At 42.2% G+C, this 12800-nt stretch overlaps 1 protein-coding gene across 1 annotated transcript; it reads right to left on the minus strand.

The window, feature by feature from the left end:
- Window positions 1–1093: 1093 nt before the first annotated feature.
- Window positions 1094–11576, minus strand: LOC137291625 (growth/differentiation factor 8-like). Its single transcript, XM_067823032.1, has 3 exons — window positions 10749–11576; window positions 5201–5746; window positions 1094–4372 (listed from the first exon to the last, which is right to left on the minus strand). The coding sequence occupies exons 1-3, from the start codon at window positions 11452–11454 to the stop codon at window positions 4164–4166; spliced, it is 1461 nt and encodes a 486-aa protein (XP_067679133.1). The 5' UTR covers window positions 11455–11576; the 3' UTR covers window positions 1094–4163.
- Window positions 11577–12800: the final 1224 nt, after the last annotated feature.

The raw sequence follows: 12800 nt of genomic DNA on the forward strand, positions 1-12800 counted from the left end.
GACAATCAAGTGATCCGCAGCATATGAGCATCGATCTACGCGTTATCCTGGTCAGCGATGGTTCAGGGTTCTGAAATCTGTCAAGACCTGCAGGAATCTTGAATTCTAGCCAGAATAAATTGTTCGATTGTTCTTTACACAGCACTCAGCAATATTCCAGCTACATGGTCTGAAAATATTCTGGATCAGACAATCCGGTGATCAGTAATTTGAACATCTACATAATTCGGATACAATGACACGTGTCAATCAAATTAGCGAGCCTGACAACCCGACATTACGACAGACATGCGTTGCTGTTCCCAGTTTAAGCACGGATCTTCACGGGTTTCTGATTGATTTACTGACTGTGGTATATCCGTTTCTAATTTGCTCGGCGATGCGGAACATTAACAGATAAGAAAAGTAAGAACAAGTATATTGTTCATACTCGGTTAGGAGCTCCCTTTTGGTGAAATGAAATCAGGTATGGACTCGACGACATGAACCCCAAACCGTGTATAATTATCGACGAATACTTACACGCCGTCGCGATGATATGTCGGGAAAATTGGGGTGTGTGTACAATATTTCAAAAAGCACGAACCATAACTAGTATTTGGTTATGGTAAGGATATTTATTTTATGCTAAATCACAGAACATCCCAACGCAAGACTGACATTGATAGGTGTCACATTTGTAAGATGACTTCACGCCCTGTTAAGCATCGTGTCGTTAGTTAGCCAGTCCCGGGATTATCAGCACTATCATTAATGTGTTCAACGTCTCAATGTGTTCAATGTGTTCAAGCGGCTCTAATCCAACCTCACTCACATGCATTTACAAAGGAGTGAGGGATTTTAGTTTTACGCCGCACTCAGCAATATTCCAACTATATGGAGGCGGTGTGTCAATAATCGAATCTGGACCAGAAATCTAGTGATCAACAGCATGATCATCGATCTGCGCAAATGGGATACGATGACATGTGTCAACCAAGAAAGCGAGCCTGACCACCCGATCCCGTTAGTCGCCTCTTGCGACGAGCATGCTTTACTGAAGATCAGTTCTATCCCGGATCTTCACAGGTACATTTACAAATGAACACATAACAAAGTTGCAAGTTTTATTAAGAAAATTAGCACTAAATAAACAAATTACACTACAGTCTTCAAACAACGTGCCTTTGAGGCTACACGTGTTAAAACACATTTCACATTTCAAAATACTATCAGTAAAAATATGTCCAGAAAAGGGGCTCGTGTGAGATTTGCATTGTTTGATTTGCATTGTAATGGCGAGTCATAAATACCACGATTATACATGCAGAACCTTGGACAATAAGTCAAGTCAACAATCATCTTTGCAAAACAGCGCACAAGCAAACAATCAGCAGTAAAATCTCGAAATGACGGACATGCGACCGTCATTTATCATTCGGGGTGGTGTGTAAGTTCGGGAAAGGCCAACCTAAACTATGACAGTATCTAGAGGCGGATCAGAAACAATGCACTGCCCAGCAATTAAAGCGAAAGTTGAAATCTGATAAAAGTAACAGTTCATGTTCATGTCTTTTACATAGAAACCTTTCTTTTGTTGATCAGTATAGAAACACACGTGTCGAAGCTGAAGCGACTAGCGTAAATATTTCTAGTTACACGAGGTTTTGAGAGGGTAGTGAAAATTATGATTTCATTTTAAAAATGCAGAACGACCACTTTTTTCATCGAGACAGCCGTAAGTTCGACGTTTGAAAGTTCGACACATCTGTATTCGACTACACATACTGAAATATAAAGACCCTTTGCAGTTTGTTCCTTCCGGAATGGCCATGAAAAATACGAAGCACCCAGACCACTGAACAATGTCGCCAATGAACAAGATTTTACTGTATTACATGACAATCCTACAAAAACGGGTTTATCCAGATAAGCTGTCTTAATCAAGCGGGGATATAAGAGTTCTTTTGTTGCTCAACAAACCAATAGTGGCGTTAACAAAATCCTAGGTCGTGTCATGGAACGACGCCCTGATACTATGGGGCCATTATCCGTTTTGCATTCTTTGGGTACTAGTCTAACACATTGTACCCATGTGGGGAATCGAACCCGGATCTTCGGCGTGACGAGAGGACGCTTTAATCACTAGCCTACCCCACTGCCCCTTGCCATGCAAGTATTAAAAGTTGGAAACAGCGATGTCATATATAAACTCATGCACGTTTATCTGAGAACACACGTTCAGTCTCAAGAAAACCCTTCTCAGTTTTGTTTGAAACTGCATCGTGAAAGGAGTAATATGCACCATTTATTCTACCTCACACATGAAAGTCATTTTCTGATTGGCTAAGGGCTCTTCTATTGTTTTCAATGTACCCTGCATATAAGCGATCTGCAAAGGCAAATCGATTGAGGGGACATAACTCTAAATCTGCTTTTGTGTTCTGCTAAATCTACCCATGCCTCAAACAATTCACCATTAATATTGAGGAATTCGGTAAGAGAAATACGTAGTTCACTAAGGGTTGAAGTCCCCTACATGTTTGTTTATGTTTCCCTCGCCCTACGGGTTCAGGGGATACAAACAAACATAGAGGTTACATTAACCCATGTTCCCCTCGTGATCAGTGGTAGATATCTTTTGTAGTCATCGTTAGATTTACAGTTAGTTTGCGTCCATCGAATTGCATTCGCAAAACATCGGTAATTTCCGTACATCATATGCGATTCAATGACAATCGAGATTTAAAAAATTACTACCACGAGGTACCAAATGGGTTCGGCATTCCCAGCGGGATGTACTCGCTTGTACATTGAAAATAATAGGAGAGCGTTCAGTCTGTCACCATGCAAAGAGGTAAGATAACGTATAATGTAAACACACGACTATTCACTCTTATTCACAACACCTACCTACTGATTTTGGTAAACCTTCTCCGGCCAATAGACCCGTTCCCATGGTTCTGGCGATCTCATATGATATTACTCGCCTCGCTTCTAGGTCTATCGGACCAATGACAATAAGAGCTACCGCCTCATTGTTGGATAAATGAAATCAGCAACAGGGTGGCCAGTTCCTGTGAGGTGAAGTTAGTGAGTTGGCGAGACATTCAATACTGAAAGGCTGACACACACGCAAAGAGAAAGCTCTCAGAAATGATGGAAATTAATGTGTTCAGATACATCTACCTTACCCATAGCCATTATGTTTGATTGGTCGGTCAAATGTTAATGCAAATCAAGTGGGCGAGTGAGTTTATTTTTACGCCGCACTCAGCAATATTCCAGCTATATCACGGTAGTCTGTAGATAATCGAGCCCGGACCAGACAATCAAGAGCGTGAACATCGACAGATATGATGACATGTTAACCACGTCAGCGAGCCTGACCGTCGGATCACGTTTTTTGCCTCTTACCACAAGCAGACCCGCGAAGGTCCCGGGGTAGAACAGGCCTTCAGCAACCCACGCATGCGACAAAATGCGACTATGCTTGCCGTAAGAGGCGACTAACGGGATCAGGTGGTCAGGCTCGCTGACTTGGTTGACACATGTCATCAGTTCTCCATTGCGCAGATCGATGCTCATGTTGATGATCACTGGATTGTCTGGTCCAGACTCGATTATTTGCAGACCGCCGCCATATAGCTGGAATAAGACTGAGTGCGGCGTAAAACTAAACTCACTCACTCACTTACCACAAGCATGAAAGAGGATCATGAGAGGATAACGTAATACAACGTTCCCCTGTATAGCTGTAGTAAGCCTGCATACATCGAATGAGAATGTTTTAGCAATATTCCAGCGGCGGAAGACACAAGAAATTGGCTGCACAAATTTAATCCATCGAAGCGGGTTACTGATTTTACGCGCAAACCCCTAAAATCACTTGTCTACCCAAATGTCCCTCAGATGTCTTAATAACCTTAACTTGGAAGTTCACAAGCGTCATCGTTGTTTGGTTGTACTAAAGGTACTGTTACATTGATGAATTTATTTGTGTCGTCCATATCCACGGTTAGGGTTGGTTATCACAAGCGCAAACAGAAACGTGGATGGATGCTTTAAAGCCAGTGGTACAATTAAATCACTTTGCTACAATAGGAACGTTTCACGGAGGTATATAAAACAGAAAAAGCATGCATTGTAACGGCAGTATTGAAGGTCAAGGTCACTGTTTCGCATTACAAACAGCCACATTCTTCTACACCAAGGTCGGGCACGTGTGCCTGTCGAATGTCACCGTGTTCGTCCGCGTAGAGGAGTGACATTGTACTGAGTCGAACAGCTCCACAGCAGGGTGTAATGGCGTTACGTATGGTGTCGTTGGCGACGTCACTCCACCGAACACTTTGTAGCAATCCCGTGTGGTTGAAGTGCCCCATTGTCATCACTGAAACAGAGAAGATAACTGTGTGTAGCAGTATGGAGAGTGCATTATTCAGTCAGCAACAAAAGTTTATATGAAATTGTGAACTACAAGATTGCTTCCTATTAGTGTAAGCAATTGGTGTGTTTCGTGGTATAGTCAGCAATAAAGAGTGCTTCAAGTACAGTCAGCAATAGAAGGTTAGATTGTATCGTCACCAATAACAGTGCTTCACGATACATTCAACACCGCAGGGTAAGGTTGTATAGTCACCAACAAGAGTGTTTCACGGTACATTCAGCAATAGAGGGTAGAGTTGTGTCGTCAGCTATAAGCGTACTTCGTGGTACAGTCAACACTAGAGCGTAATGTTGTATCATCACCAATACGGCAGAGTGTAAGGTTGTAAGAGGGCTTCATTGATGGTATAGTCAGCAATAAGAGTGCTTCATGATAGTCACAATTACAAAGGCTACATAGCACAGTCAGCAGCAGGTACAAGGGTCAAATTGTTCAGTCCGCTGTCTTGGGACTGTATAACTTAGCAATGGGAAGTTCTTGTGGTAATCAGCAATACGAGGGGCATATGGTGCAGTCATTATAGAGGGTTTTGGGGTTAAAAGGGGCTTACATGATGATCTTTGCGGAGTTGCATCTACAATGTGAAAGACACTACACCCCCGAACCACACACACACAAACAAACAAACACACAAACACACACACGCACGTACACGCTATTTGTCATGTACAGGATCAACGACACCCACCCCCACCCCTCCAGATCTCTAGATCATGTGTGCAAAATTGATGACCAACCCCTACCTCCCCAGAACGAAATGGGTGTACTCACGATCACACGAGCCCGTGCAGTAATTAGCCCATACGCCTTCTGGACGAAGAATATGGATGAGATCGATTTCACTGAATTTGATCCAGAAGTTGTGTTTGCAGCACCTGCTACTGTCACCATTACACTCAACACTCCTCCGTGGTCGGCGTTTCGACATTGGCTTAATATGGACGATAAGGACAGGCTTGTAGCCCTCTTTGGCGCTGTACAGTTGCTTGTGTGAATCCCGCGCACATGTTTTGCACCTGACTGCGATACCATCATTCATGTTCCTATTTTCAGCCCATTTTTGAACCGTTTTGTCCAATCGAAATGTCAACCATCCTTCGGTAATGTCCGTGTCCATTCGAGTGACGATGTTCCTTGGCATGTGTTTTCGAAATTTTGGTCGTTCCAGTTCTGACACTATGAATGACTGCTGACCATCATTCGGATCGTGGAGTTTATAAATCAACAGTTCAGCGGATGTCACATGTCCATTGATCTTATTCCGGAGATTGAACTTGAAGCATCCAGTTGACTTCCGGTATCTGCATTTTCTCGTAACTGTTAAAACAAAGGAAGTCTTTTCAAAATGTGCATTTTCGCGTGCCATATTATAGTTAACACTGAATGTATACAATACAATGTTTACAAAATACTGAACGCTTTACATGCAACATTTTAAACCTAATTGGACGGCGGGGTAGCCTCGTGGGTAAAGCGTCACGCCGTAGAACCGAGTTTTATTCCTAAATGGGTACCATGTATGAAACACACTACTGGTTCCCCCCCCCCCCCCCCCCCCGATCCCTTGATATTTTGATATTGGCCTGCCTAATGTGGCTTAATGCCCCTTGAAACTATCCTTACTCACTCAATTCAGTTATTAAGAGAAAGCAAAGCTAAATTTTAAGGAGACTTATGTACAATAGGAATGTCCGCCCACATCAATACCCCATATCTGACTTGATGTTCAGTTAATTTCATTTACGAAAGATACAATAAACAGTATAGCAAAGCTCCCATGGAAAACAGTTTACATTCCCGCAGTTATTGTGTGAGTCAGCACTTGTCACAACAGGCTGATATGACACGCGTGCAGCTCGTGCGTCCTCCCGTGAACATGCAGACGACAAGTGTGACTGGAGCAGACACCAGGTCTTCGATATTGCCAGAGCCAAGAGCCAAGATATGTGTGTGTTGTGAATGTTTTCTTTTTGCGAAACCCATTTAAATTGAAAAGGAGCCTTTCGGAGATAGGTATCTTAGGAAATCTAGACTTGCTTCATTTAAGATTTCAGCATTGAAGGGAGGACTAGCAGTGTGAAAATAATGTGGTTCAGGGCCTGTAAGACATTGAAGGGAGGGCTAGCAGTGTGAAAATAATGCGGTTCAGGGCCTGTGAGACAGACTCGTAACGACTTGTGAAGGTCCGGGTTTAGAAGTGGCCTTCAGGTGATCAGAGTTGCCGACATGGTTGAGACTTTGCCAGCAATTTCTATTGTCTGTGTTTCTCATCGCCCGACCGACCCAACCCTCCTAATTGTACACCCCACATCCCCAAAAGAAAAAAAAAATCAACTTTTTATTTATTCCAACACCGCCTACTCGCTGACATCGTTTCTGATTTAGCGTAATCTGCCGATGTTCATGCTCTTGATCACTGGATTGTCTGGCTCAGGCTCGAATATCCACAGACCGCCGTCATCTAGCTGGGACAGCTGCGGTGTTTAATAACATACAAACGATTCAAAGTGAGATATGTCATTGAATCGTCCCTAAATACCGAATGCCAAGCATTGTTACTGCAACCTTTCTAAACGTCTTGGGATGAGATACGTCAAGGGTACGTATAGCTCATCTTTCCGCATAGGCGGATCCAGACCACTGAAACGTCAAACGGGTGAAATTCAACTGTGCACCTCTTTTCTCTAAAAGCTGCATCCGCACCTGTTTCTGTCTGGTTGAAGGCTAATTGGCTTAATGTGTAGGATATGTTGGAGTAAAATGAGTCAACCCTTCAGATGAATGTTAATATGTCAATTGTTTGTTACAGTTGTCCTGGCATATACTGGCACTATCCGCGTGTGCACCGTTGAGCATAGAGCGAGCTCGTATCGGGGAGCCAGACGTAATAAATACCAGAGTGTCTGAAACCGCTCGCACATAACTAAGCCCAGATGTAAAGTCAGCTATTAGGGACGGATCGAGATGATTATCATAAATAAACACCTATTCACGAGTCCCTGATAGGGCATATAAAATCAAGATGATGTGTTTTGTATCAGATATCTTGTAACTTAACTGCCAACCTCTCATGATTTCATGATTTAGAGGCTTTCACGGTTGTAGGAGCAGATTACTTTTCAGACTGAGGGCACAAGTCTGCTGTCAACGATATTTGCACTATGGAATGTGACACTTAAGTTATTCAATACATGGCACCTGCGCGTCTTAAACAGATGGTGTCACAGCATGCGCAACACGAATGCGTATATCGAATGTCGAAACTCTCAGCTGTCAGCACCAATCTGTTCAGATAATATGGACAGGGAAATTATATATTGTGAGTAAAACGCGGAGTATTTTTCAATATTGGGTTTGCAATAATTGACAGTAGTCAGAAGTTGCGACTAATACTGGGTGCATGACAACATTGACAACAAGATTAGAAGACATGTGGGTCCTGTAACGATCGACAACAGGTACACACGAGGGTCCTGTAACGATCGACAACAGGTACACACGAGGGTCCTGTAACGATCGACAACAGGTACACACGAGGGTCCTGTAACGATTGATAACAGATACACACATGAGTTCTATAACGATTGACAAGAAGAAGACAAGCAGGTCATAGAACTATTAACAATAGGTACACACGTGGATCCCATGACAGTTGACAACAGTTTACAGTTTAATATGTGTATCCTATAACGATTGACAATAAGAAGACACGTGGGTTCTGTTACGGTTGCCCACACGAAGGCACGTGGATTGTCTGACAGCTGACAACAGGTAGACACGCGAGTCTTATAACGATTGACCACAACAAAACACGTGAGTCCTATAATGATTGACACCAGTTTGACATATGGGGCATATAGCAATACTTACTGACAACAGTTACACACGTAGATCCTATGACAACTGACAACAGAGAGACACGTGCATCGTATGGCGACTGACAACCGATAGACACGTGGGTTCTATGACGATTGACAATAGGTAGACACGTGGGTCCCATGACGATTCACAACAGGAAGATTTTATAATGTGGGCCTTAAAAGATTTGAAAACAAGTCAGACATAATGATCCTGCCATATCTTTTTCAGTCCTGCATATGAGATAACTCTATAATTACTGACAGACACATGGGCTGTTCGATGTTTGACAAGTCAGCACACAGACGTGATCACACAGTAAGGTGTCTGACTCAGGTCTAAGTGTTTGTCGCCTTACCGTGAATGTCTTCAAGGTCAATCTTTCACACGATAGTCTCTTTGACCTGATGTAAGGCAATAATTTGTCGCTGGATACATAAATCCACTTAAGGATGTAAAGTACAATAGACCCAATCACTTAACCGATGCGATTACCTGTAGTACACTTGCCCAAAGTTCCATTTCACCCTTGAACAGTCACAACTGTATGCATATAAATATCAATGCACACCATTCACTTTGTGCGCGTTGTTAGAGGACGTCGCTTATTGATATCAGCCAATTGACCAGCGGTTCGTAAACTTACAAAAGGCTCATTGGGTAGATTGAGAAGACTATATACCCTACTGGGTGTGTGAGGGAGAGTGAGTACCATATCTACACCATTCACTCTAAATAATATTCCAGTATAATCACTGCCGGCATGGGGACGACGTCACTTATTCTACGCACACGACGGACAATAGAACTCGTGTGTGTGCCGTGCCATACGAACGCTTAAACCGTTAAGCTATCCCGTAAACTATAGCAATATCAAAAGCAAACTGGCGAAGTCTAAAGAGAGCTCAGTCCATACTTGTTTAGCTGAATGACGTCAATGGATATTTATATATGCTACTCAAAAGAAGTAAAAATCATTGTCATAATATTATTGCTGTTAATGTGTCGCTGTGTGATATATCTTCATATAACTCCGATATTCTTTCACTTCTTTGAGTAATATACTTATGTTACTACACCGCGACCTTCCGACTTAATCCGGAGGATGTAACATGGAAGGACGAAAGTCCTGATTGCTGATTCAGCTTGCTATCTGGTTGTATAGCTAAGTTCTATTGGTTTTTCAATTAGGATGACCCTTTTATTGATTTTAGCCGTTAAGGTTTTCTAACAAAGCAATACGAAGCCAAATATGACGAGTCATGAAATTTCTTGATAACATTTCCAATGCTTTATTTCGCAAAGTTCAATATGTTGATTATTGGCGACCATGCCTTGAAAAGAAAACGGTTTGTTCGGTTTGAAATGATATTGCATCAGCATGTAGGTCATAGTGAGTGAACATTTGACCACATGCCGAACACGTGCTCAGCTCGTGGTGCTTGGGGTCAGCACACAGTCACACGACTTCTTCACAAAGGAAGAAGGTGGTCTTTTCATTCAGTTTGAGGAGGAAGGTCGTTTGGACTGACCATTCACTCACGAACAAAAGAACGCCATGTCGCTGCATATTGCATTCCTTGAAATTGCTAAAGGATTGCTGAATAAACTTAAAAGGAGATATGCCAATTATATTTCAAATGTTTACAATGGTTACGGTGAAAACTACGAAAATTCAAGACATTACCGACCGGCAAGGCTTTCATTTCGATTGGGTTATAAACTGTTCTTAATCATTATCCCGCCTGATATGACATGATAGGGATGTAGACATTCTTTCATTAACTAAGTAAAATGGGACGGGTTTGTTAAGCACGGGTATTTATTCGAGACATGGGCATAATGTTGGTTACCTTAACCCTGGCAACATCTGAAGCAAGCAACATTCGAATCAGGGGTAAGGTGTGGAAATCAGAACGTACAATGTCCATATTTTTTCGTATCGTGATGTTGATTCAACTGGCGATACCCATCCACTTTAGAACAAGTGATACTGGTTCAAGTTCCACTGAGTCCAAAATCACTCATAGCCTGTCTAAATATTGGATAGGCGGGATTTAAAACACCTAGCCAGTGTCTGTCGCCGAGCCCAGCAGCTAGGTAGTTGATACTCACAAAACAAAAAACAAAGACGTATGGAAATTAACAATTTAAACCGTGTATTGGCCACTGCAGATATACTACAGCTACAGCACATTACAATGTCTACTGATAACCACAGGTTGGACCGTTGTGGATACAACAGTAATCATTCTTTTGGGATGCTGACCGATAAGGTATGTTTTCAAATTAATAATTTGCGGGTTTACATATACCAAGTCTGACACGGTATATCGGTTTTCAAAGCCTAGCTGCAATACAATCCTAACCGAGAGCTTTTCTTTCATAATTTAAGATTCAAAACTGAAAGAAAAGTGAATCAACTGAACGAGATACAAATGTACTGAAACAGATAACTTACTGTCCGCTGCGAAGAGGATGATGTCGGTTGTCTTGGCGTATCCGTTACTGTCATCGACAGACTCATCGTCCATAATCCCGTGACGGAGAATCTCCTGATTCAAAACTGGAATTCGCACAGGACGACTCAGATCAAGACGTAGTTTCTCCACAACCTGCTTCTTGAACGACTCACGTCTCATCTTTTCCGTGTTTTCCTTTTTCAGTTTCTTTTCACATTCCAGGCATGTTTTCTTGACGGATTGTACGCTGTCTATGTTTCTATCATATTTTCTCTTTGACTGTTGGGCTTTTCTTCTAGCCATATACAGGCGTTTCTCTTCAGCCTTTTGTTTCCGTTTTCGCCTTCGCTCTTCACGTTCCCTTTCTCTGGTAAGCTTCTTAATCATTTTCCGTTTTGATTTCGAATTGGTATTTGACAAATCCGAATCAATATCGTCCTTCCAGTCAATGGCTTTACTCAGTGGTCTGTTGGTTTGTCGATATATCTGTGCCGCTCCATCGGCCGATGTCGTGGACGTACGTGGCGTTGCTGACGTTGACTTTTCTGGAGGAGCTTCTGAAGTTCTTGAAATGGTCTGTTCAGAAATTTTCAGAATCTGCTGTGTCGGCGCCGATGCGTTGCCGTAAAACGGTGTCTGTCCATCATCTTCAGTTCCTGCAGCGATGCCAGTAGCTGCCAAAACAACGAAAAGTACACAAAACATTTTCACCACTTGTCAATACACTATACCTGACAATCTGGCCGGCGGTACCGGTAAAACTGTATCATTTCCACTCCCTGCTTCACAGCAGTTGAATCGGATTAGGTCCGGGCTTTCAGAGCGTAAAAAGTAGGGCCTTTGGGTTCAAACTCCAAGTTTGCTGCGCATCTGACCAATGGGAATGATCGGAGCACAATATACGTCGGCAGCGCTTGTGACTCACACAGTTGTCCCTATTGAAGGCAGCACGCTGAATGGAGTAGACACAGTATGGGTGTGACCCAGGCTCTAAGCCCTCAAAACAAGATTTATAAACGTCAGAGCAAGCGTTATTATTGACAAGAGTCAGTCATTAGACAGGTTTTTAACGGAAAAGTACAAAAAAGGACTTTGCAGACGGACGGCGTATTTCACTTGGCATGTGTAGCTTGATTGGACAAGCTTCATACATCATGCCTGATAAGATTCACAATTTGACATTAAAAAAGCGCAGTCAACGTTTGGCCTTCAACTGTTACTTGATATGAAGATACAACACGGGTTTAAGGGCGAATGCTATCGGTTTACCACAATTGTGAAGGTTCTTCAAACGTGTCTATTGACAGATTTCAGAATTATTACTGTTATCTTATACAAGAAAAGCTGTAATAGTTTGTTAGCTGCAGTTAATATATATCCTATTACACAAGAATCTACTGAATATCTAAGCGATTAGTTTCCCAGTATATATTCACAATACGGAAACATTGTTTGTAGCCTCGTTATGGCTCACAATCAACAAGTCTAGCTGCCTTTTTATTAACTTTAAGGCCATTAAAATCTTGTGCTACTCATTGGACAAATACACAGATGATATCCAATTCTGTGCTCGATGATTGTCAGAAAATTGTAAAGGAATCAACTGTTTTGCTCTTATATACCAGGGGATGTTCAACCATCCAATCACATTTCAGATTTGCGTCCACACCCATTTCCATGACGCAATGTTATTTTCGACAGCATTCAATGTTCAAGGACAGATTCTATTCAGCTTCTTAAACTAATGATATTTGGCAAACATATTGCCGTTCCATGATAACCTTTGTTGTGGTGTCTTAATCTTTCCCCGGAGCTCCTGTCATTGTCACTCCGATGTTCATACCGGTCGTACTGAAAGCTGACACTCAAGCGTGAATTTCTGTCTTTCGTTGTTCGCAAATGTGACATCTTAATAGAATGACACTTTTTATAAGTGATGCCATTCATGATTTTCTGTCGACTGAAAAGCAAGAAAATCGATGAAAGGACGAAATTCAAATAAGAACACCGATCTACACTGTGTGTCGGTTAACTATTTCATTTTCAAAACG

The sequence above is a fragment of the Haliotis asinina genome, chromosome 7 (genome assembly GCF_037392515.1).
Source record: "Haliotis asinina isolate JCU_RB_2024 chromosome 7, JCU_Hal_asi_v2, whole genome shotgun sequence".
Classification (NCBI taxonomy): Eukaryota; Metazoa; Mollusca; class Gastropoda; order Lepetellida; family Haliotidae; genus Haliotis; species Haliotis asinina.